The 26409-nt window shown below is 38.6% G+C and overlaps 1 protein-coding gene across 2 annotated transcripts; it reads left to right on the forward strand.

Moving 5' to 3' along the window:
* Positions 1-1959: 1959 nt before the first annotated feature.
* On the forward strand, positions 1960-26409 carry NUDT9 (nudix hydrolase 9). Of its 2 annotated transcripts, XM_080797660.1 has the most exons (8): positions 1960-2370; positions 7647-7886; positions 10354-10449; positions 13076-13162; positions 18498-18609; positions 22465-22611; positions 24437-24521; positions 25353-26409. In XM_080797660.1, the coding sequence occupies exons 1-8, from the start codon at positions 2264-2266 to the stop codon at positions 25535-25537; spliced, it is 1059 nt and encodes a 352-aa protein (XP_080653786.1). In that variant the 5' UTR covers positions 1960-2263; the 3' UTR covers positions 25538-26409. The 2 variants fall into 2 exon arrangements, with proteins under 2 accessions (XP_080653786.1, XP_080653787.1); XM_080797661.1 differs by lacking the exon at positions 10354-10449.

Below are 26409 nucleotides of genomic sequence, written 5' to 3' on the forward strand. Positions count from 1 at the left end.
TATCCTAGTACCGAGGAGCTGGTTTTGTTTGCACAGTTGCATTAGTTCTTTAAGCTAAGTCCATTCCAATCTCTCCTTACAGAATGTGGTTAGAAAACTAGATCTTGAGGAAAGTTCTGTGGAAATAACTGTCTCTCTTCTGTTTCTAGTCAAACGTTTTGTGGCTCACTGCCTTATTTCTCTTCTTCCTATTGACTCATTTGTCAGCATACTTCAGGGGAGCTAAACATTTTTTTAAAAGATTTTATTTATTTGACAGACAGAGATCACAAGTAGGCAGAGAGGCAGGCAGAGAGAGAGGGGGAAGCAGGCTCCCTGCTAAGCAGGGAGCCTGATGTGGGGCTCGATCCCAGGACCCTGGGACCATGACCTGAGCTGAAGGCTGAGGCTTAACCCTCTGAGCCACCCAGGCGCCCCAGAGCTGAACATTTTAAACAGAGCCCGCCTAATTCAATTTCCAGTTTAAGCAGAGGCTAATGGCTGTCAACAATGAGGGCAAAGTGTATCTGACCAGAGGAAGCCAAATTCAGAAATTTATTTTTTAAAAAGCAAACTCATTTTAATAATAGTATTCTACTATCTGAAAGAACTGTCAAAAATAAACAAACCTAGATACTAGCTAAGGACACATTTTATTCAGTAATAACTATTGTGTGAATAAAAACCTCCCTAAAACAGAAGGCTGGAGACTTTTAAAGCCTGGAGTGTGCTAAGGGAAAGGCACTGAGGGGTGTTAAGGGGGCGAGTTGCTGATTCACATGAGGAGGCCATCTGGTTTGTTAGCTGGTGCCTGTCAGAGAAAAAACCTCTATTTTTATGACAAGAGGCAGCAGTCCAGGATGAAGAAAGATGTCCATTAAAGTTAAGCCCTTATTCTCCCACAGGGACTGGGAGATAGAACTGAGTTCTCTCTCTGAGTGATTGCATTTTAAAGTGAGGGGCTCTCAGGTCCTTGAGGAAATAGTTCTGGATAGCAGATTTTTAACACAAAGGGCAGAGAAAGGATTTAAAATTGCAAGCTTTTGAAAGAAACTGCTCTAAGAGAGAGGTGTAGGTACTGTCTGCCTATCAGGAGGTTTTTCCTGGAACAGTCAATTCTCCTGCAGTTAGCTTTTCCACGCAGGCATTTTAAGGGTTATTCTGGGACAAGCGTAGGGACAAGGCTTCAAAGTGCTGAAGTCCTATTAGTTTTGTCAAGTCTCTTAGTGTAGAGGTTGTGATGGAGCTGTTATATGCCAAAAGTTCTGCATTCTTCAGTCTTCAGAACAATTCTTCCCAAAGTTTGATTAATCTGGCTTTTGAGATAGTCAAAGTTTTATAATGTCTGTCTATACCACATGCTTGAAAAAGTGGATTATGTACTTAAAAGTTAAATATTTGCCACTTAAGAAGATAATTAATATAAAAAATAAAAAGCCAGATTACAAACTGTTTTTGTACAGATATGAATTAATCTTCAGTCTGGAGGTTTGGTTAATTTTTGCCCCTTGTTTGTCTTGGGTGTTGCTCTGTATTCCTGCTCCAAGCTGAGCAGCCGGCTCACAGCTGGTTTGCTCCTCCAAAGGTTTGCCAGGGCCATATCCAGCAAAGCTCTATCAAATTTAGCGACTTGGCAAAAGAGGAAGAGAAAAGCCTTAAGTGGATTGCAAACCTCTTAAGTACCTCTTTTGCCACCAACTTCTTCAGATAGGATTAGGACACCCGTTGTTCACTACGTGAGGGGCCTGTAACTCCTTCCTGCCGATAAACAGAAATAAAAATAGGTAAACAACCTTCTCTCAATCACTTTTCTTTCCTTCCCCATTTCTCCCGTTCCAGCTCCCCTTCTTCTTTCACTTTCTCCTTTTTCGGGCGCTTTTTCGGTACAGTTCCCCCATTCCACCCCAAGTACGCCTGCGCACACTGGGAGGTCGAAAAAGCAGAGCACCGCGAAGCCGGCGCTGTTCTTGCTTTACGGCGCGGCTGTAAAGCGCTGTTACGGACGCGGAAAGTCACGGGACCCGCGTCGCAGTTCCGCGGCCGCCGGCGCTGGTACCGTCCGCGTCGCCGGTGGATCTGGTTCCTTTTGTCTCACCGGTGCCAGCGGGAGATTATCTGGGGAGAGCTCCCGGTCTTGTGTGTTTTTGTGAAAGGAGTAGATACTCCTTCCCCGAAGGGCGGCCCGGTCCTAGTGCCCGCTAGATACCTGGGGCCGTGGGGCGGACCGAGGCTGTGGCCCCAGCTAAGCGTGACCTCGCTCCGCGAAGCCGCCCGCGGGCAGCTGATGGCTGAACGCATCCTGGGAAAGACTTTAGCCACAGTGTCTCTTTCTGTGGCCTTGGCCTCTGTGACTGTCAAGTCCTCGGGCTGTTGCAGCATTCCGGTGTGCAGGTATTTTCTCTCGTAGTGCTGCCTTCTGAGTCTTTGGGTTGTGGGTGGAGCCAGCGTCCAGTCCTGCGGATTCTGTAGGCTTCGCTTGCATCCTGAGTTTTTATCGCGGTATTCATGTTTTCACAAAGGCTCCAAAATGTTTTATTTACCTTTTGAGGAAAAATGGTGGTAATAATTTTTCTTCGTCTCTGATGCTGAAATATGCCATCCTCCATAAGTCACAAGTATTACTGTTTTCCGAGGGTTTAAATAGCACTTGTTCGGTTGTGGTGGTGTCCCGTGCCACCCGCCCCGCCCCGGTTGGTACTTAAAACATTGTGATTAAAATTAATACATGCATATAGTTTAAAGATGTGAACAGTATAAATGGTGTAAAATGAAAAGTATAAGTCGTCATTCCTCCCTACCACGTCTAGTTTTAAAAATATATTTACCTTCTACCTCTTTACCCGTGGATAAATTTAGGGATTTATGGTATCGCATACTGCCTCCTACTTTTATATTGTTCTTTTCCCCCCTCTTAATTCATTGTTCAGTAAACACGAGGTCCTAGATACTACGCTAGGTACAGAGTAACGAACGAGTTTTATGTCTCTAGGAATGGTTTTCAGGAAATTCTTCTCGTTTGGCATGTCATGTTTACTTTGAGCAAAAGGAAATTTTCTTCTGTTCCCCCTCTCCCCCCATTTTTGTCCTGTCTCCCTCCTCCCCCCACCCTGGGACTCTTGTGATAACTGTTGGACCTTCTGGATTGAACCTCTTGGTTCTTTTTTCTCTCATTTTCTATTCGTTTGTCTTTTTTGTATGGTGTTCTTAGAGATTTTACTCAAATTTATCTTCCAGATTACTAATTCAGACTTCATCTATTGTGTCATCTGTTCTATTGAGTTGCCAATTTTGACAAGAACTTCTTTTTCTCTGATTGCTCTTCTTTTTTTTTTTAATTTTTTAATTTTTTTTAAACTTTTTTTTTTAAGATTTTATTTATTTACTTGACAGAGAGAGATCACAAGTAGGCAGAAAGGCAGGCAGAGAGAGAGAGGAGGGAGCAGGCTTCCCGCCGAGCAGAGAGCTGGATGCAGGGCTTGATCCCAGGACCCTGAGATCATGACCTGAGCCGAGGGCAGAGGCTTTAACCCACTGAGCCACCCAGGCGCCCCTTAAATTTTATAATTTTTTAATAATCATATAATGTATTTTTATCCCCAGGGGTACAGGTCTGTGAATCGCCAGGTTTACACACTTCACAGTCTAATTGCTCTTCTTAATAGCGGCCTTTTCGTATTTTATGGATATGAAAACTTCTGAATCTGTAAAAATGATAATTAAAATAAATTATCTTCTATTTCATGAATTAACTGTTAGGTGTCAATGGTCCTGTTACTTTTCAGTCCTTTTTCCTTCTGTTTTTCTTAAACATCTGGTGGACACCAGTTATTGGTTTATATTTTGATTAATGTAGGTAATAGACATTTTTTTCTCTAAATGGGATAGAACATTGGCACATAGACTGGAAGGTTTCAGGTGAGTGTGTGTGAGCAGGTGGCCAGTGCACAGGCTGGGAATGCTCACCTTCCCCTTCCAGGCTTTACACTAGTGGAGCGAATTCTCTGCTGAGCATAGCTGCCTTAACTGTATATCCTTATGTGAACTGTGGTGATTTTAAGCCTAAATTGCTGCTGTATTCTATAACACCAATATTTGACAATAGGGGTTCTAGTCTTCCATTTTAACTTTATGGCTTTATTCCAGGGGCAGATATAACTAATGCCAACTTTTTATTTGGGGAAGGAAGGTGACTGATTTCCATAGTTATTGCCCCACTGCCCACTTAGGACAGTTGGGCCCATTAGTTCAAGCTTGAAACCACTCAGGCCACCTCTTTTATTTATTTATTTATTTATTTATTAAAGATTTTATTTATTTATTTGACAGACAGAGATCACAGGTAGGCAGAGAGGCAGGCAGAAAGAAAGGAAGGGAAGCAGGTTCCCCACTGAGCAGAGAGCCCGATGTGGGGCTCGATCCCAGGACCCTGAGATCACGACCTGAGCCGAAGGCAGAGGCTTTAATCCACTGAGCCACCCAGGCGCCCCAGGCCACCTCTTTTAGGAATGGCATCTCTCACCCAGCTTTTTGTGCATATTCTCAAATATAATTTGTTGTATTTTGGTTTGTAGGTCAGTATGAACCCATCCACTTTCTACCTGAAATTGGTTACAATCTCTTTTTTTTTAAATTTTTATTTAATTTTTAAATTTCTTTTCAGTGTTTCAGAGTTGGTTACAATCTCTTATTCAGTGGTGGTGTTCTATTCTCTCCCCTGCTGTGGATTTTATTGCCTTTTGTACATCTTTATCTCTTTTTAGTGGGATTTGGGAGGGAAGATTCACATCTGTGCTTTTTATAATATAACATCATGTGTCAACCAAACTCCAATTAAAGTAAAAATTAAAAAAAATTAATAAATATTCAAAGTTAAAAAACCAAACTATATTCTTTGGAAGTTACAAGTGCTATTTTTGATAGATGTCACTAGAACAATGTAAAATTGCTTACCAGTTACTCTCTCTCTCTTTTTTTTTTTTAAAGATTTACTTATTTTATTTTAGATTTATTTTAGAGATTGTGTGTGAATGGGGGGAGAGGGCAGAGGGAGAAGGAGAAAGAACAGTCTTCAAACAGACTCCCCACTGAGCACAGCACTAAGGAGGGGCTCCATCACAGGACCCTGAGATCATGACCTGAGCTGAAATCAAGAGTCTGACACTTAACCGACCATACACCCCAGTTACTCTTCATTTTTATAATACTTGGAACCCCAGGTGAAGTGAGGGTATATCTAAAACCAGTGACTGCTTATTGATGCCCAGAAGTGTTTAATTTTGTTATAGTCCAATTTATCTATTTTTCTTTGTTGCCTGTGCTTTTGGTTATATCCAAGAAATCATTGTCAAGTTTAGTGACATGAAATTTTCCCTCTATGTTTTCTTTTAAGAGTTTTATAGTTTTAGGTCTATGTTTGGGTCTCTGATCCGTTTTGCATTAGGGTTTGCATATGCTATAAAGTAAGGGACCATCTTCATTTGCATGTGGATATCTAATTTTCCCAGTCCCATTTGTTGAAAAGACTGTCCTTTCCTGTTCAATAGTCTTAGCACCCTTGTCAAAAATCATTTGACTGTTTATGTGAGGGTTTATATGTGGGCTGTCCATTCTATCCCATTGATCTGTGTGTCAGTCTTTATGCCAGTATTACACTGTTATGATTACTATAGCTTTGTAGTAAGCTTTGGAATTAGGAAGTATGACACGTCAACTTTTTTGTTTTCAAGATTGTTTTCAAGGAACTGTTTGGGGTCCCTTCTTTGTGATCTTGGGAAGTTTTCAGTCTTTCACTATCACACCAAAAAATGGGCTTTTTGTATATGGCCTTTAATATGTTGAGGTAGTTTTCTTCTTTTTCTTCTTCTTCTTCTTTTTTTTTTTTTTGCTTTTTATTCGAGGTAGTTTTCTTCTATTCCTAGTTTTTTGAATGTTTTTATTGTGAAAGGGTGTTGGATTATGGCAGACTTTTACTGTATAAGTTGGGATGATCATGTGTTTTTTTCCTTTGTTCTGTTAATGTGTATTGTGTTGATTGATTTTTGTATTTTTTTTTAAAGATTTTATTTATTTATTTATTTGTCAGAGTGCGCAGCAGAGTTGTGCGAGTGCAAAACAGAGTGGCAGGCAGAGGCAGAGAGAGAAGCAGGCTCCCTGCCGAGCAAGGAGCCTGATACGGGACTCCATCCCAGGACCCTGGGATCATGACTCGAGCTGAAGGCAGCGGTCTAACTGACTGAGCCACCCAGGTGTCCCTGATTTTTGTATGTTTCAACATCCTTGCATTCCCATAAATCTCACTTGGTCATCATATCTTATCCTTTAAATGTGCTCTTGAATTTTGTTTGCTCTTATTTTGTTGAGGATTTTTGCATCGATATGCATCAGGGATATTGGTCTATAGTTTTCTAGTAGTGTCTCTGTCTAGCTTTGATATCGGGATAATAATGGTGGCATCACAGAAAAAATTTGGATATATTCAGTTTTTTTGGAAGAATCTGAGGAGGATTGGTGTTAATTCTTTACATGTTTCATAGAATTCACCAACAAAGCCATTGTCTCCCAAGTGTTTTTTTGTCAGGAGTAAATAAATACGGTTTTTGCATCACCTTTTAAAATTATTTATAGGGATGCCTGAGTGGCTCAGTCGGTTAAGCATCTGTTATTTTGGCCTAGGTTATGATCCTTAGGTCCTGGGATTGAGCCCCACAATGGAGCCTGCTTCTCCCTCTGCCTGCTGCTCCCCCTGCTTGTGCTCTCTCTCTCTCTGACAAATAAATAAAATTCTTTAAAAAATAATAGTATTTATATAACCCCATTCAAATTTCACGACTGTCTTGCAAAAAAATTTTTTTTTCCTTTTTTGGTTCAAGAAACAATCCCAGATCATTGATTGCATTTAGTTTTCATGTCTCTTTAGTCTGCATCTATCTGGAAGAGTTCCTCTGTCTTTCATGATGTTGTCACCGGTTGAAAGAGTACACATATTTATTTTGCAAGCTGTCCCTTGACCTGGTTCTGTTCTATTATTTCCGCATGCTTTCGATTCTGGTCATACATTCTGGTAAGGAATACCTCAGAAATGATGACTGTGTACTTACCAGTGTATGATACAAGAAGACACAGCATATTGACTTATTTCACCACCCTAACCAGCTGGTGTTTGTCTGATCATTGATATTGTGAGAACAGGGCAGGGATGCTGTCATCAGTTTGGAATTCGTATATTTATCATAGTCTGACTTTCCGTAGTATTACGTTACTTCTTGTACGATGTAAGAACTTAAAACAGGTATTTCCATTTTCTTGTTCTTTTTTGTGCCATTTTTGCCATACATTTTACACATGTGTTAGACTACAGACTATTTTCAAAAAAAGTCTTTCACATTTGTTTTTATGGTTGAATTTTCATAACAAACTTCCCCAACTTTTGTGCTAAAAAAAGTAAGCTTCTGTCCCTTTTTCTCAGCTAAAAGAAATACAGTGAGTTGGTTCCAATTAATAAAATTCGGCAATATTTTAAAAATTTTCATATTTGAAAATAATTTTCTCATAGATGTTAGACTTGTATACTTTGAAATTGAAAAGTATGTTTTTGGGTCTTTGAGTTAGGTTCTTTATTTGTAATTTTTTTTTTGGTATTTATGTAAAACATTTTTTTTTCTTTTCAGAAACACATTTTTATCCTGTGGGTTTCATCTTAGCTCAAACATCATGTCTACTTCTAATGGTGCCAAAGAGAATTTCCACAACAAGGCTCGGACATCTCCTTACCCAGGTTCAAAAGTCCAACGCAGCCTGGTTCCTAATGAGAAAGTAGGCTGGTTTGTTGAGTGGCAAGACTATAATCCCGTGGAGTACACTGCAGTTTCTGTCTTGGCAGGACCGAGGTGGGCAGATCCTCAGATCAGGTGAGCAGATTTGCTGGCATTAGCTGGTAGCTGGGTGTAAGATGGTGAAGAGAATGGTTGTATTTGTAAGTTACCATTTTGACAGAGTTGAAAAATTATTTTTACCTAGTGTTTGACTTTGCAGAACTCAGTTTCCACATTGACTTGAATTCTTACTAAAGCAAGACAATCCATGTTTGCTGTTCTTTTGGGGGTTTTATGATGATTCTTCCAAAAAAGTAAATCTGTTTTACTGTGGAGTTTTATAGAATGGCAAGTGGTGGTACTTATTTTCATTTGTTCTGTTTAGGTTATCAGTAGAATATCTTTTGTGGTTATTTTCCACCATAGCTAGACTCGTATTTGAAGTAGTGAAAATATTTTTCAGAATTTTTTCAGATTACTAAGAACAGGAGGATGATAAAATTAGAGCAGTGGGACAAAAATAAAAAAGGGATAGATAAAGGATAGAGAAGAAAACAAACACTCAAGCAAAAATCCTTTGACTAAATTCATGGAAGTACATCAATTCACATTTTATGTTTATGTTCTTTTAATGAATATAATGATAGAGCTTTTTAATGTACTAACTATGAACTAAGTATTGCACTAAGTGTTTTATAAGCATTATTTTATTCTTATAATTATTCTGGAAGACAGGGTTGTTATTTCTGCTTTGTAGAAAAAACACACAAAGAATGGAAGCACAGAAAGGTTGCCCTTTACTGGCTCTGGTCACAGAGCCAGAAGATGGTGAAGCTTGGACTTGAACTCTACGTGACTCCTAGGATTCATGCTTTTAACCACTCTGCTAAACTGCTACCCTGGTTTTAGAACAGTTTTATGAATTTGATTTAATGGGCCAATTTATTATAAATGCTTCTCAAGGGATTATTAACCAGATAAGTAAAAAATTATTGTTGCTAGTTAGTTCATTAGGTTGAACTTTACCATGGTCTTACTGCTGTGACTTGATTTTGACCTACAATTTTTTAATTTTATCTGAAGATGTACTTGTAACTTCGTGATAGTACTTGGATTATTAATCATGAAGCCAACTTGTGGAGATATCAGTAGCTTCAGGGAATTCTACTTCCCCCATTTTAGAGTATTTTACATATACATCATATACAATTGAAATTAATGGTGTCAGCAAGGGTGCTATATAGTGTAAACAGAGGAAGACTGAATACATTTTCTTACATTTTCATTCAGTTTATTTTTTAAGAGTTGAATTTATATCACCATCTAAGCCAAGCTTTATTACTAACATTAATATTTCAATTATGATTAGTTTCATGCTTTTTTCCCCCAATGGTGAGTTTCTGGAGTCCCAAAAGCATTGTAACACTGGTTTTATAATTTCATGATTTTACCATTTAATTCGTTTTATTTTTCTCTTAGATGGAAGATTGGTTAGAAGTCTTGAAAAAATGTCTGATCATTCAAATTGGAACTTATTTCCATAATAGAGCACAAATACTTCTTTGTTCACTTACTGAAATTAAAGCAAGAAAAAACCCAAAACTTAGGTCAGAACTGCCTATGAACAATGTAGTGCTGTACAACTATTCACTATCAATGCAATTATGTCACTGGTTTCCTAATGGTGAGGGAAGTAGTTTATTTACATTTACATTAAAAATATTTTTATTGGGGCACCTGGGTGGCTCAGTGGGTTAAAGCCTCTGCCTTCAGCTCAGGTCATGATCTCAGGGTCCTGGGATCGAGCCCCACATCGGGCTCTCTGCTCAGCAGGGGGCCTGCTTCCTCCTCTCTCTCTGCCTGCTGCTCTGCCTATTTGTGATCTCTGTCTGTCAAATAAATAAATAAAATCTTTAAAAAATATATATATATATTTTTATTGAGGAATGATGGATACAGTAGAGTGCACATTTCTTATGTATGCTTCTATAGCTCAGAATGATTTTATGTTTATACGGCTCTACCATGGAGATCGGGATTTAGAACATTTCCATCATATATCTATTTTAGTCAACATTATAGTTGTTATGAAGTTTTAGGGTAAATTCACTGTTTTGTGGGTTTACTTTGATGAAAATATTAGCTAGTATATATTTGAGGAAATTAAAATTACTTTGAGACAGTAAAAACATCAAGATATCAGAAAGGGTCTTATTTTGGGGACCACATAGGAACCACCAGTTGCTGTATTGTGCCCACAGACAATTCCTCTTTGCTAATAGTAACGTAGACTTTTTTTTTTTTGTAGCATGTGGGAGGAGCTGCAGATTTTCTGCATAGTCCTTCCTAGAGGGGTTATAATACACATCCTTGTATTATAAGGTGTTTCGGTAAACACTTTTTAAGAACCTATTTTGAAGGATGGATTTGTAAATGAAAACTGGCTCTTAAAAAATTAAGTTTCAGGCATACTTTATTATAAATAACAGATTGACTGGCATTAGTGAGCTCTTGGTAGTATTAGGCCATTATTTCTTATTTTGCTTTGGTATTCTCATTCCAGTGAAAGTAACTTCTCTCCCAAGTTTAATGAAAAAGATGGGCATGTTGAGAGAAAGAGCCAGAATGGTTTGTATGAAATTGAAAATGGAAGACCCAGGTAGGTACTGGGGATGGATATCTTACAATAATGGGTCTTCAAAGGGTAGAAAACCCAATTAACATTTATTGAGTGCTTGTATGTGCCAGACAATGTACAGAAGAATTTATATGTGTGATCTAATTAAAACACTACAATAACCCTGTGGGTGGATATTTTTAGTTCCATTTATAGATAAGGAGAGAGAATGTAAGTAGTTTGCATACAGTAAGTGGGAGAAGCAGGATTTGAATGCACTTTTTTGTAATTCCACTTTGAAGGTGGAAATAATTGAGTTAATGAACAGAGAATGGAGGGGTGCCTGGCTGGCTCAGTCAGTAAAGCATGTGACTCTTGATTTGGGGGTTGTGAGTTGGAGACCCACATTAGGTGTAGGTATTACTTTAAAAAAGTTAGGAAGAACTGTGAAAATTAGCATGCCTCAAATAAAACAAAAAAAGAGCAGAGATCTGTAGTCACCCTTCTTACTTTGAAAAAGTGTGATTTGTATTCTTAGTTCCTCAAGGACAAGGCAGTGATAGTGCTCCTCTTACCATAACCTGGTCCTTCCGTTTTGCTAAATTCAGTCTTTGGTCATAGCTTCACTTTTCTGTGTTATTGGATCTTTTGATTATTTATTTATTTATTAAGATTTTATTTATTCATTTGACAGAGATCACAAGTAGGCAGAGAAGCAGGCTCCCTGCTGAGCAGAGAGCCCGACGCTGGGCTCGATCCCAGGATCATGACCTGAGCTGAAGGCAGAGGCTTTAACCCACTGAGCCACCCAGGCGCCTCTTATTGGATCTTTTTAATATTGCATTTTAATATTTAATAATATTTAATTTAATATTGCATTTGACTTATTCCTTGGGTTCTTTTTCTGGGTAAAATATATTAAAAGATATATGTTAAAAGATACATACCCATGTAAAAGGAAAGGCAGCAAAGGCAAGATAGCATATTGTTTTAGCCAAGAGTCTGACTAATAGAAACAATTTTAGCTTGCCTGAGAACTTTAGGTTGATAGGATCATCTCAAGGAGCCTGAAGCATAAATGCAGCTAACTTTAGGAAAGGGTGGAATTGAAAATCCATCTCTGCTTTCTTTACATGTTGCATTTATTTCTCTTTCACTGCAAACAACTTTTTCTGCTTCTCAGGCCACAGGATAGTCTATGTGTCTTTTCCATAGTTTCTGATGTACAAGTTAGAGGCTTGGCCATCTACAAATCTAACATTCTCTCTCTTAATAGTGGTTTTGATCATTTTTATTCAGGGGTGTCTGGTTACATGGAATAAAACATAGTTGTTGGCCGCCTTGTCCCTCCCCCTGTGAGCCTGAAAAGTAAAACTGTTGTCACCTGGCCAGGTGTCTTGTCTTTATTTGTAAGTCTTGCTGAAATATTTCAGAACGTAGTACAAAAACAATAGCAAAACTCATTCAGCTGGAATAATAGTCACAGGGAAGACCAGAATAAAAAGAGACGGACGGTAGGGAAAATTTGGCCCCTTTGTTTATTTACCTTCATGTATTGGGAGAACAAAAGATAAAATCATAATAAGGTAAGACTGTAGGTTACAGTGTTTTACTGGTACATAATGAAAGTTGAACATTTAAGGAATAATGACTGGAATAAAATTACGCATGAGTGTTGCCATGTTTACCTGATAGGTTTTTCATTTTTATTTTTATTTTTTAAAGATTTTATTTATTTGATATAGAGAGAGAGATCACAAGTAGATAGAGAGGCAGGTAGAGAGAGAGGAGGAAGCAGGCTCCCTGCTGAGCAGAGACCCCCCGATGTGGGGCTCGATCCCAGGACCCTGAGATTGTGACCTGAGCCGAAGGCAGGGGCTTAACCCACTGAGCCACCCAGGCGCCCCTACCTGATAGATTTTTTAACATTGGGTTGTGTTATTTGGTTAAACAGTAAGTTGGCATTTTTATAAAATTGTTTTCTTTAAAAATATTGAAACCCTTAATAATACTACTACCTCATTATATGCTACAAAATATATATTATTGGTAATAAACATCCAGAACCCACTGAGAATAAATGGACTTTTAAAAGTAACAAAAATAGGGGTGGAAGAATGTGTGACTCTTGATCTTGGGGTTATGGGTTTGAGCCTCACATTGGGCATAGGGATTACTTAAAAAAATGAATTTAAAAAAAGTAACAAAACTATTTTGTGAGAAGGATTGTATGAGATGGGAGTTAAGAAAAGGGAGTGGTGAGAAAGTGAAGATGAGGGTGGATATCTTGAAAGATAAATCATCACTATTGTAGAGATAGATGATGACTAGGTACAGACCATTCGTTTGCCCTGTTGTACGAGTCCAGAAAAGTGCTGGCTTAAATTTAGGAATATAGATGAAAACTGAAAAAGTTCTCATATTGAGAACAACTTTGAAAATGAGATCTTCCTCCTGGTTCAAGCTTAGAGCTCAGACATGCACACAAAAAAGTTAAATAACAGTGTAAGGAAATATGTAATTTTAGTGCCAGATATGTGATAATGCTAGTGGATTTGAGATGAGATATTATTTCCCTCTTACTGTACTTACTGCCTTCTTCTGGGCCATATCAAGTTACGTTAAAAAAGATGGACACATTCAATTGACTTTACATTTTTTGTCCCAGAAATCCTGCAGGACGGACAGGACTGGTTGGCCGGGGGCTTTTGGGGCGATGGGGCCCAAATCATGCTGCAGATCCCATCATAACCAGGTAAGAATGAAAACATTTCAGTAGCAGAGCCAAGTGATTGGAGAAATACGGACTGTAACCACGTGTTTACATATACGCATGTATGTATGCTTGTGTATATATAATGTATACTTGCATAAGTATGTGTGATTGTATATATACATCTGTGTATATAGGTATACTTGTGAAATCTGTATTTTAAAAGAACTTCATGTGAAATCATACTGATAGAAGTGTAAAGCTATAGTTTTAGGCATTATCTGAACAAAGTTAACTCACCTGGTATTTACTGAACATCTCTTTGTTCATAGAATTGAGTAGGTGTTTTGGAGGATATAAAAAAGTAAAAGAATCTTAAGTTTCACTCCCTGTCACGGAAGAGCTGTGGCTTCATTTGCAAGATGAAAAATATGAAATAAAACATGTCAAGGTTTAAAAAAAAAAAGAAAACATGTCAGGTAATGTGGGTGATAACAGGATGCTTTAGAAAATTAGGTGAGGGGTGCCTGGGTAGCTCAGTAGGTTAAGTGTCTGACTCTTGATTTTGGCTCGGGTCATGATCTCAGGTCCTGAGCTCAAGCCCTGCATTGGGCTCTGTGTTGGGCATGGAGCCTGCTTAAATTCTTCTCTCTCCTTCTCCTCCTATGCCCCCCTCCCCCGTTAGATTAGATGTGGGTCATGACGATGGTAAACTGGAGCACCCAAGAAAGGCATTGTTAAGGAGGCGGACTTGAGCTGAGCTTGAAGCTTGGATAGGGGGACAGCAGGAGGGCCAAGAAGAAGGCTTGTAGTAGTATCTGAGTACTGAGGGCCAGTGAAAAGACCAGCTTGGTTGAAGCAGATTTTTGTAGAATAGTGGGTAATTAAGCTTTTTTAATTTTTGTGCAATTTTACTGTGGAGAATATTAAATGCCAGAGTTAAGGAGTGTGAACTGGAGCCAGTGAAGATTTCAGAACAGGGGACAGGCATTCTCTTCCTGAGGGAGGTCTGTCTGGTAAGCCAGATTATATTCAGAAGGCCCCTTGGTGAGCATGAATCAGAATAAAGAAGGTAGGTGAATCCAGTGTTTATATGTACTTGACTGTCTCCGTAGGGATCATCTTTCCAGCACATCTGGAATATTGTATCATCTCTGTCATTCTTTTAATGTCTTTATTTTTAGGATGTCTTCACTTACCAATTCCCTTCTCACATGTAATTGTTACTTTCCCTTATTTTTTTTACTTTATTTTATATTTTTCAAGATTTTATGTATTTATTTGACAGACAGAGATCACAAGTAGGCAGAGAGGCAGGCAGAGAGAGAGAGGAGGAAGCAGGCTCCCTGCTGAGCAGAGAGCCCAACATGGGGCTCAGTCCCAGGATCCTGGAATCATGACGTGAGCCGAAGGCAGAGGCTTAACCCACTGAGCCACCCAGGTGCCCCTGTTACTTCCCTTTAAATAATGCAAATACCCTCAATATTTTTACTTCTTTAGTTTTGATATTTTGAGGGCCTTTCTTTCTTTCAGGAGACTTTTTCTCTGATCTAAGAATATGATTTCATAGTTTAACTCTAGGAAAGTAGCTTATTTCCCTTATTTTCAAGTTACTGGAAGAGGCACCGATATTTGTCCCATCTTATTTGCCTGCTTGCCCTTTCAGTTCTCCTGTCAAAAGAGATACTTACCCCACACCCCACCCCACCCCATACTTATCTTTCATCCATCTATCCACCTACCCACCTGCCAGTCCACCTCCCTCCCTATCTGCTTACCTACGTATCTACCTGCCAACCTACCTATCAGTTTCAAATTCCTTTAGAAGCTTTATGGTTCAAATGAAATGGGAAGAGTTAATACATTTTTATTAATGAATGAATGTAAGTAAAAAATATTAATGACAGTATCAGTTTCTTTCCAGTTTTGCTGAGACTAGCTAAAATGAGGAAGGTGTGAAACATTTGAAGCAGGAATGCTAATAAGGGGCTCGGAAGAAGAGGGAATCTAGAGACTTGAAAGTTAGCTTCTCATTAGCTTATTTTTATCTTTGGTGGAACAAATATACGGGAGTGTATGTGATGATTGTGTTGCACTGTTTCAAAATAATAGACATTTTGAGCTTAATTCTGTCCTTACACAAATGAGACGCCTGAAGGCTTTGAGATGGTCCACGGCTGTGAAAGAGCCCACAGGTGGCAGAGTCTAGCTTTCAGGTGTGCTGTTAGGTTGATGCTCTTTGCTGCCTCGGTAATGGATCTGTTAACCAATGAGTCCCTTTAAATTGAGGAGGGGCAGTAGAAATGGAGGGAAGAGAAGAATGTAGGAAGTTAGTTTGTCCATTTGTTTTTCACAAAACTCCTCAAAGTAGGTATTAACCTATCTGTTTGGTAAATCTGAAAATGAAGACTCACTGAGGTTAAGTGACTCACCTAAATCTTGTAGATCTGAAATTTGAATCAGGGATATTTGTTTTCGGATATTGTGCGTGTTCTCTTTTATACCAGTTTTTCACTAATGAGTAATCCTAAGAGTCACCTGGTCACTTTTAAAGATTCCATTCCCTTTTTTTTCAAGTACGTCATGGTTCAGAACAGCATTGTATAGTATAGAATTTCACAAATGTTCTTGTCCATACTCTCCAGTGCAAGTGTTAAATTTTTCTCTTCCCAGGTGCCTCTCCTGGGATTCTGCGTGTACAACTATCCGACATTCCTTTAGATCCTTTAAAATGAAAATGTGATGGGAAGCTTTAATATATTATTGTGAATAAAATCAGATCAAAAGTTAATGGTGTTAACATTTTCTTTCTAGTTTTGGTGAGACAGGAAGGTATAGGCTATCAGAAGTGGGGAGGGAATATCAATAGTATGTAGAAATATCATTGGTATTTAAGAAATGTTAATGAGGTTCATTAAGGAAAATGATACATTATTTCCATTGTATCAAGAAATTTTGTTTTAAATTTGGTAATAGTGTATTCGGTAATAAAAGAACAAAGTAAGAATCTATTCTGCTTAAAATCCTTAAGTGAGCGCCTTCAGGATAAAATCAGAATGTAAGTGTGCCGTGCATGCTGGTCATCATCTGGCTGGTCCTGTCTTGGCCTGGGAGGCAGCATCTCTCCGTCTGTTCTGCTTCTCTTCCCTGTGCTGCAGCCAGGACTGGCTGGTTGGCTTAGCAGCAGGGGACTGTGTTGGTCTTTGTTTTCCCAGCTCCTTGAATGTGCTGTATGGTAGGTGCTAGTAAATGTTCAGGAGTGGAGAGCTCATCACTCACCTTCTTACCACCTCCTCTTATCTAATTAGTGTAAACATTGTGTTTGTTTGATTGAAGTAAATAGTGTAGTGATTGACAGAGCAGATTCTGGAAGCAGATTGTTTGGGTTCAAATCTTGGTTTATAGCACTTATGAGCCCTGCAATCTTGGACAAGTTTAATCTACTTCTCTGTACCTCATTTTCCACATCTGTCTGTAAAGTAAAGGTAATCAGCTACTTTATAGGGTTGTTTTGAGGTCTAAATGAATAAATACATTAAAGACTTAAAACAATATCAGGTATATAATAAGTGGTATATAAATGGGTTTTAAGAGATAAAAGTAAAACCCATGCTCTCTCTGTTCTTACCATGTCTGCCTTCAGTCCTATCCTCATCATCATGTACCTGGATCATGGTTAGCACTTTTCTAGCCTCCAGTCTTGCTTCCCTCCAAACCAGCCTCCATACTTTTGTCAGAGTGAGTGAACTTTCTAAAATACCAGCTGCTTATGGCTTTACTCTACATAAAAATATTCTCTGGCTCTCTAAGCAGCTGACCTTGTTTAATTCTTTGCCTACTCCTCCAGCCTCATCACACCTCTTGCCCCTACTGATGGCCATACAGCCAGACTCTACCTACATACTATTTTACACCTTTGTTTCTTCCTCATGTTATGCCTGTGTCTGGCATCCTTAAAAATTGATGCTGTCTTGTACTAATTGTTCTTTCATTTCTATTTACTCCTCAAACTGTCATTCTGTCTTATAATTTATTCACCTACATGTCTAGCTCTGCTGCTAGACTATGAGCTCATTCAAGGCAGGAATTATGGGATGGAATTGGTAGTCAGCCAACTATATTAAAAAATTTGGAAACTCGTATTTGAACTCATTTTTTTAGGGGCACCTGGGCGGCTCAGTCAGTTAAGCGTCTGCCTTCAGCTCAGGTCATGATCTCAGGGTCCTGGGATCCAGCCCCATGTCGCGCTCCCTGCTCAGTGGGAGGCTGCTTCTCCCTCTCCTCCCTGCCTGTGCTCTCTCCCACTGCCTCTGTCCCTGTCTGTCTCTCTGTCTTAAATAAATAAATAAGTAGGGCGCCTGGGTGGCTCAGTGGGTTAAAGCCTCTGCCTTCGGCCCAGGTCATGATCCTGGGGTCCTGGGATCCAGCCCTGCATTGGGCTCTCTGCTCATTGGGGAGCCTGCTTCCTCTTCTCTCTGCCTGCCTCTCCGCCTACTTGCGATCTCTCTGTCAAATAAATAAATACAATCTTTAAAAAATAAATAAATAAGTAAATCTTAAAAAAAAAAAAACCCACCTCATTTATTTCATCGAATCTAATGCCATGCAGTGATTAGATACTAGGCTTTCTTTTTTGGTTTAGTACTGGAAGTTCAAAGTCTTTATCTTTGCCTAAGTTCGTATTAGAATAATTCTTAAAATTGGGTGTTAAGGGTGGCTGTGGTGGGGGTAGAGAAGGGAAAGGGGAGATGTATCAGCATTTCTGGCAAAGAAGATATGGTTAGAAGAAGTGCATTCTGAAAGGAATTATCTATTTAAAATTTTTTTTAAAAAGATTTTATTCATTTGAGAGAGTGAGCAAGAGTCAGGGGGAGGGGCAAAGGGTGAGGGATAAGGAGACTCTGCAGTGAGCGCAGGGCCCAATGTGGGGCTCAATCCCATGACCCTGAGATCATGACCTGACCTGAAATCAAGAGTCGGACACTTAACTGACTGAGCCACCTAGTTGCCCATATACTACTTGTGATTCTTAAAAAATGTCCTTGGACTATTTTTTAAGTTTATGCCCCGTCTCTAAATTCTGTTCAGCTTTTAAACTTCTTTTTTTGACAGTACTTAAGTAGTAAAAAATATTTATATTCTGAATTTTTATTCCAGACAATACAGTATCTTTTATGGAAAGTAGATACCCGGCTTGGTTCATAAATACAGAGTGTTTCTATTACAAAATAATTTTTTGGTAAAACTAGCTGATTTGAGGTAAACTTATATATGTCTTGTTATAAAGAAAAATATATCTTTATAACTTTGTTTTAAGCTTGAGACAGGTCCTTTTCTTTGCTCTAAATCAGTTATGATTTTCTATTACTATTTATAGGTGGAAAAGGGATAGTAGTGGAAATAAAATCACCCACCCCGTTTCTGGGAAAAACATCTTACAGTTTGTGGCAATAAAAAGGAAAGACTGTGGAGAATGGGCAATCCCAGGGGTAAGAATTAAAATTAAATCAAATTAATGTTTTAAGTCCTTCTTAGTTGCTTCATTTGCTGCAAGGTTATTGTGTGTGGATCTTTACCCTTCATTTATCTTCCCTCCCTCCCCACTTCAGGAATTCTTTCGTCATTCCTCACTGCAGTGAAGTCTCACTGTCAACAGCAAGTGTAAGATGATGCATCAAAGTTGTTAGAATTTGAGTCTAATTATAAAACCTTTGGAAAAGAACATGGACTTTGGAGTTAGACATAGGCTTGTATCCTGGTCTTTCCACTCTGAGCTGAATATTTGGAGTTCAAACCCTTTTCTTTAAAATAAAGATAATTACATCTACTTCATGGGATTACTAGTGATAAAGCATCTGACATAAAGTAGGTATTCATAAATGGTGGATCCCTTTTCAGAATTTAACCTCTACTCCAAGTCCGAGTAAAACTGAGAGCATTCTTTTGTTGAATTCTGATAACTTTAGACATTAAAAAAAGATAACTTTTATTACTTACTGTTTCTTGTAGTTTTAAAGAAGTTCTATAATATCATCAGGAATAGTGTATATTTTTACGTTCATGTCAGTGTATATTTGAAGTGGTATTTTAAAATGGGTGTTTGTATTAATAAAAGAAAGTACAAGAGCCATATGATACTCTCAGTAGATGCTGAAAAAGCATTTGACAAAGTACAGCATCCTTTCCTGATCAAAACTCTTAACTAGGGATAGAGGGTACATACCTTAATATCTTCAAGCCATCTATGAAAAACCCACAGCGAGTATCATTCTCAATGGAGAAAAACTGAGAGCTTTGCAGCTAAGGTCAGGAACACGGCAGGGATGTCCATTATCACCACTGCTATTCAGCATAGTACTAGAAGTCCTAGCCTCAGCAATCAGACAACAAAAAGAAATTAAAGGCATCCAAATTGGCAGAGAAGAAGTCAAACTCTCGCTCTTTGCAGATGATATGATACTTTATGTGGAAAACCCAAAAGACTGCTCTCCGAATCTGCTAGAACTTGTATAGGAATTCAGTAAAGTGTCAGGATATAGAATCAATGCACAGAAATCAGTTGCATTTCTATACACCAACAGCAAGACAGAAGAAGGAGAAATTAAGGAGTCAGTCCCATTTACAATCGCACCCAAAACCATAAGATACCTAGGAATAAACCTAACCAAAGAGGCAAAGAATTCTGTACTCAGAAAACTAGAAAGTACTCATGAAAGAAATGGAGGAAGACACAATGAAATGGAAAAATGTTCCATACTCATGGATTGGAGGAACAAATATTGTGAAAATGTCTATGCTACCTAAAGCAATATACATGTTTAATGCAATCCCTATCAAAATCCCATCCATGTTTTTCAAAGAAATGGAACAAATAATCCTAAAATTTGTATGGAACCAGAAAAGACCTCGAATAGCCAGAGGAATGTTGACAAAGAAAACCGAAGTTGGTGGCATCACAATTCCAGACTTCAAGCTCTATTACAAAGCTGTCATCACCAAGACAGTATGGTACTGGCACAAAAACAGACACAGATCAGTGGAACAGAATAGAGAGCCCAGAAATAGACCCTCAACTCTATGGTCAACTAATCTTCAACAAAGCAGGAAAGAATGTCCAATGGAAAAAAGACAGTCTTTTCCACAAATGGTGTTGGGAAAATTGGACAGCCACATGCAGAAAAATGAAACTGGACCATTTCCTTACACCACACAGTGTGAGAAAGGAATCCATCAAAATCCTTGAGAAGAACACAGCAGCAACCTCTTCAACCTCAGCCGCAGCAACTTCTTCATAGAAACATCACCAAAGGCAAGGGAAGCAAGGGCAAAAATGAACTGTTGGGACTTCATCAAGATTAAAATCTTTTGCACAGCAAAGGAAACAGTCAACAAAACCAAAAGACAGCCAACAGAATGGGAGAAGATATTTGCAAATGACATATCAGATAAAGGACTAGTATCCGAAATCTATAAAAGAACTTACCAAATCCAACACCCAAAGAACAGATAATCCAATCAAGAAATGGGCAGAAGACATCAACAGACATTTCTGCAAAGAAGACATCCAAATGGCCAACCGACACATGAAAAAGTGCTCCATATCACTTGGCATCAGGGAAATACAAATCAAAACCACAATGAGATACCGCCTCAGCCAGTCAGAATGACTAAAATTAACAAGTCAGGAAACTACAGATGCTGGTGAGGATGCGGAGAAAGGAGAACCCTCCTACACTGTTGGTGGGAATGCAAGCTGTTGCAACCACTCTGGAAAACAGCATGGAGTTTCCTCAAAAAGTTAAAAATAGAGCTATCCTACGACCTGGCAATCATGGTACTGGGTATTTACCCTAAAGATACAAATGCAGTGATCTGAAGGGGCACGTGCACCTGAATGTTTATAGCAGCAATGTCCACAATAGCCAAACTATGGAAAAAACCTAGATGTCCATCAACAGATGAATGGATAAAGAAGGTGTGGTATATATATACATGGAATACTGTGCAGCCATCAAAAGAAATGAAATCTTGCCATTTGTGACAACGTGGATGGAACTAGAGGGTATTATGCTGAGTGAAATAAGTCAATCAGAGAAAGACAATTGTCATATGATCTCCCTGATATGAGGAAGTTGAGAGGCAAAGTTAGAGGCTTAGGGGGTAAGGAAGGAAAAAATGAAACAAGATGGGATCAGGAGGGAGACAAACCATAAGAGACTCTTAATCTCACAAAACAAACCGAAGGTTGCGGGGGGGAGGGGGTTAGGGAGAGGGCGGTTGGGTTATGGACGTTGGGGAAGGTATGTGCTATGGTGAGTGCTGTGAAGTGTGTAAACCTGGTGATTCACAGAGCTTACCCCTAGGGCTAATATTACATTATATGTTAATTAAAAAAATTATTAAAAAAGTAAAACGAGTGTTTGTGCAACAGAGGTATTTTTTTAATTTTTAATTTTAATTTTAATTTTTTGTTTTTTTAAGATTTTATTTATTTGACAGAGATCACAAGTAGGCAGAGAAGCAGGCAGAGAGAGAGAGGAGGAAGCAGGCTCCCTGCTGAGCAGAGAGCCCAATGTGGGGCTCGATCCCAGGATCCTGGGATCATGACCGAAGCCGAAGGCAGAGGCTTTAACCCACTGAGCCACCCAGGCGCCCCTTGTTTTGTTTTGTTTTTAAGGTTTACTTATTTGAGAGAGAGAGAGAAAGACAGTTAGACAGGGGCAGAGGGAGAAGCAGACTCCCCGCTGAGTAGGGAGCCCAACACAGTGCTCCATCCCATGACCCGAGTATCATGACCTGAGCTGAAGGCAGTGGCTTAGCCAACTGAGCCACCCAGGTGCTGCCAGCAGTTTTTTTTTTTTTTTTTTACATTAAAAAATTTTTTTTAGCAGTAGAGGATTTTATATTTTATGCCATATTATGAAATGGAGATAGTTTGGTAAGAGGACGACTCTTTATACATATACTGCTATCTGCAAGAATGGTTTTTTCCATTGTAGGACAAAAATGGATTGGAATGAACAATGGGGAAATATTAGCTTGATGTATTCTTCCTTGCCTCCAGGCCTTCCCCCTTAGCTTGAGTTTGGAAGGTACCAGGAAAGAGGTCTGTTTGGCTCAGTTTACCATAGGCTAACCTTGAACCAATTACTGTGGTCAAATAAATGGGATACGCTGACTGGCTGCTTCTCCTAGAATCAAATGGTTTATAGAAGAACATAGCACAGGAGAATGGGGATCATGATTATGGGCAGCTAGAACAATGTTTACTGTATCACCCAGTAAATATTTGTTGCATGAGTTAAAGTGTATTACTTTTTTTCCCCTTAAAATGTGACTCTTAGGGGATGGTGGATCCTGGAGAGAAGATTAGTGCTACACTTAAAAGAGAGTTTGGCGAAGAAGCTCTCAACTCCTTACAGAAATCTGGAGCGGAAAAGAGAGAATTAGAGGAACAGTTGCACAAGCTCTTCAGCCAGGAACATCTAGTGGTAAGAAAAGGTGGTTCCTCTGAAGGGACTTAGCCCCATGGATGAGTGAAAATTATTTAAAAGTTCACCTGGAAATCCGGTAGTTTATTCTCTGAATAAAGTGAATTACCTGTGTATTTGAAATACATATTCCTAAACACAACTTAAATTCAGTAGATCTTCACCGAAATACAGTTCTGCTTAAAGTTTTATAGCCCAATGTTAGTCAATTACATTAGAATACATTTTTCTCCTCTGAGTTTTTCTTTGGACTACATGTGAGCTAATGTGACCCTGAGCTCACCCATCTATCAGAGAACCTTTAAAAAAAAATTATATGAATTTGGCTGTTTACAAAGACATTTACATTCTAAGTTATGTTATTCAGAGTTTCTTTGGTGGATAACCATTTAAGTCTTATCTCTGTTTTGGCTACATACGCTTTGTAATTTAAAAAAAAGTACACATCAATATATGTGTACCAATGATAAGAAAAAGTACTACAGAGTTTCTTCTGTTTTATGCTGGCTTTTGTTCCACTTGCTATGTTTCCTTTCTAGAATTGGGATTTCTTATTTATGTTCAGGTTTTTGGTCACATTTGTGTTAGATGGCTAGATCCAAATCTTTTCATGTATTAAGAGCTTAAATATTAGTCTTTACCAAATTTATTCATAGATCTCTTTATAACTAAAAGAATCTTTGTATGTCTGAAACTGAAAATTATAGAAATTACTAAAACAGAAAAATACTTATAGAGCCTTTAAAAAAGTCATATGGCCCAAATGTGACTGGGAATTTCATAATTCCCAAATTATGAAATTAAAGTCTGTGGAGTTAAGGGTTTTGTGAATTTTTTATTTTCGCATGAGGGAGTGGGATGTGGGAGAAGGGACAGAGGGAGACAGAATGCCAGGCTTAGTCCCACAACCCTGAGGTCATGACCTGAGCTGAAATCAAGAGTGAAATCCTTAACCAACTGAGGCACCTAAGATGCCCTGAGGGTTTTGTGAATTTTAAAGCTGACTCAAATGGTTCTAGACAATATTGTTTCCTGGGAAATTTAAAACAAGCATATAGAATGCTACATGAAAGGTTCTGTGATATTTACATTTCTTTATGAAAGGTGAAATAATGGAGTCAGTGATGTCAAGGGCTTTTAAAATGGAGCTAAGAGGCCTTTAGGGAGGTGGGCCTTATGCACTTCACCAGGTGGAGCCCTGAACTTTTAAACTGGGCCAAACCACAAATACTCCAAAGACTACACAAACACCTGCAACTTGCTAAAGAACAGACTTGCTTAGTGATAGCCTCAACAACCGATTATATTCAGCCACGATTGGTTTTCTGTACCAACGCCAGTCAGAATTCCTTGTAAACAACTTCTCAAGCATTTTCTTTCCAGCTTTAAAAAAGCCTGAATCGGGGCACCTGGGTGGCTTAGTCATTTAAGCGTCTGCCTTTGGCTTAGGTCATGATCCCAGAGTCCTGGGATCGAGCCCCCTGTTGGGCTCCCTGCTCAGCGGGGATCCTGTTTCTTCTCCCTCTGCCGCTCCTCCTGCTTGTGCTCTCTCTCTGTCAAAATAAATAAAATCTTAAAAAAAATAAAAGTAAAAAAATAAAAAACCCTGACTTTGCTCCCTAGTGCGACAGTGGGTTGCTACCCAAATCTGTGTACCCTTAGTTGCTGTTCTTTGATCCTAAATAAATGCGTAATTATTGCCTCCTATTTATGCACACTGTTTTGCAACAGGATATTTACATTTCTGATTCTAATGAAGGTAACACACATCTCACCCCATTTGTGTTTCATTCTATACTTTTTTTCTGCCTCCTTTTAAAAATAGATATATAAGGGATATGTTGATGATCCTCGAAACACTGATAATGCATGGATGGAGACAGAAGCTGTGAACTACCATGATGAAACAGGTAAACTGACTTATGTTTATTAAACTGGGTAAGAGACACCCTGATACTTGGGGAATAAATGCTCATCAAAGAACATTTGCTTTTTCAAAGCTCTTGATAGCATTGGCAGATTTTCTTACAGAAATATGCCATTTACATTCATATGTAATGAATGTACAATAGTGAAAGAGCAGCATTACTTTTAATTTTTTGATAAGTATATTATTTTAATATATTTATATTTATTTGTAAATACAATTATAAATATTTTCATTTATGATTTCTGGTTTGGGGTCATGCTTAGAAAGGCCCACTTACCTTAATAGTGTAAAATGAATTGCCAATAATTGTTTTATTTTTTATACATTTAAATCTCTAATCCCTCTAGAATTTATTTTGACATAAGTTTTCATACTTATTTAATAGAACTCTTTTTTTAAAGGCTGATATTCTTACTTTTTAAAGAGAAAAGCTTTCTTATTTGTGCCTCTACTTAAAATTTAGGAACTTGGGGAGCGGTGCCTGGGTGGCTCATTTAAGTGGCTTCAGCTCAGGTCATGATTTCAGGGTCCTGGGATCGAGTCTGACTTTGGGCTTCGCACTCAGTGCAGAGTCTGCTTGTCCCTCTGCCCTTCCCCCTGCTTGTGCTCTCTCTCTCTCTCGTAAATAGTAAATAAAATCTTTCTTTAAAAAATTTAGAAACTTGATTAAAATTGGGGCATTTCGAAGATTTGGAACATTCTAGTTTTTAATGGACTAGGCCACATTTGCTTGAAGCTACAGAATTATGTTGAAAATAAATAAATAAATGAATTACTTTTTCTTGGTGATATTTTTTTTCTTTGGTAACAGGTGAGGTAATGGATAACCTTACCCTAGAAGCTGGCGATGATGCTGGAAAAGTGAAATGGGTGGACATTAGTGATCAACTCCAGCTTTATGCCAGTCACTCTCAATTCATCAAACTGGTGGCCGAGAAGCGAGATGCACACTGGAGTGAGGACTCTGAAACTGAAACTGAGTGCCGCGGGTTGTAGCCCGCATCACTGTGGGAGCCATGAGCCAGCAAAGGGGCATGTGCTGAAAAGAAGGCGGCATCACAGAGCTTGTCCTACAAGAGGGCAGGGCTGGTCACTTGGAATTTATTTTATTCACTTTCAAAGCTATTTGCATTTAGAAGTTCGTATCAGAATATAATTAGTAAATATGGTGAAATGCAATGCAGAATTTTCTGCTTTCTAATCAAAAGAAATAATCATTTTGTATGTGTTCTAATTAAGCATGGCTTAAACCAAGTCTAAACAACTGATGCTCGTTCAAGAATCATAATCTGAATAAAGATAAATTTATGGTCAGCCATAACTTCTGTTTTCCATCTAGTTCTTATTTATCAGTTTTTTTTTTTTTCTTTTGATCTTCTGGTGTCTGAAGGATGTTCCTGCCACATCAGGCTCCTTTAGGAGGAGCACCACTATTGTCTAATCTATCTTTAAATTTGCCTCATATTTTGTTTTATGTAATCTTGGAATTTTCAAAATGGAAACCTTATATATTCTTCTTGACTTTAGAATCATCAGTGTTTTGAGGAAATTTCAGTCACTCTTTCAGGCAATAAAGATCAAAGTCAGTGAACAAGAGCTCACATTCTCACTTTTCAAAAATTCTCAATTAGGGATGCCTGAGTGGCTGAGTCGATTAAGCGCCTGCCTGCAGCTCGGGTCATGATCCCATGTTCCTGGGATCGAGTCCCGAATTGGGCTCCCTGCTCAGTGGGGATCCTGCATCTTCCTCTCCCTCTGCCTGCTGCTCCCTCTGTTTGTGCTCTTTTTCTTTCCCTGCCAAATAAATAAATAAAATCTTTATAAATAAAAAAACCCCAAAAATTCTGAATTAAAAGATATGTTCAGAG

Source organism: Martes martes, assembly GCF_963455335.1.
Source record: "Martes martes genome assembly, chromosome: 2".
NCBI lineage: Eukaryota > Metazoa > Chordata > Mammalia > Carnivora > Mustelidae > Martes > Martes martes.

Bases quoted from the DNA above. Each gene is read 5' to 3' on its own strand.
- NUDT9 (XM_080797660.1), top strand. From the start codon at position 2,264: ATGGCTGAACGCATCCTGGGAAAGACTTTAGCCACAGTGTCTCTTTCT. The intron at 2,371-7,646 runs GTATTTTCTCTC...TTTTCTTTTCAG, and splicing joins TGCAGCATTCCGGTGTGCAG to AAACACATTTTTATCCTGTG. The intron at 10,450-13,075 runs GTAGGTACTGGG...TTTTTGTCCCAG, and splicing joins ATTGAAAATGGAAGACCCAG to AAATCCTGCAGGACGGACAG.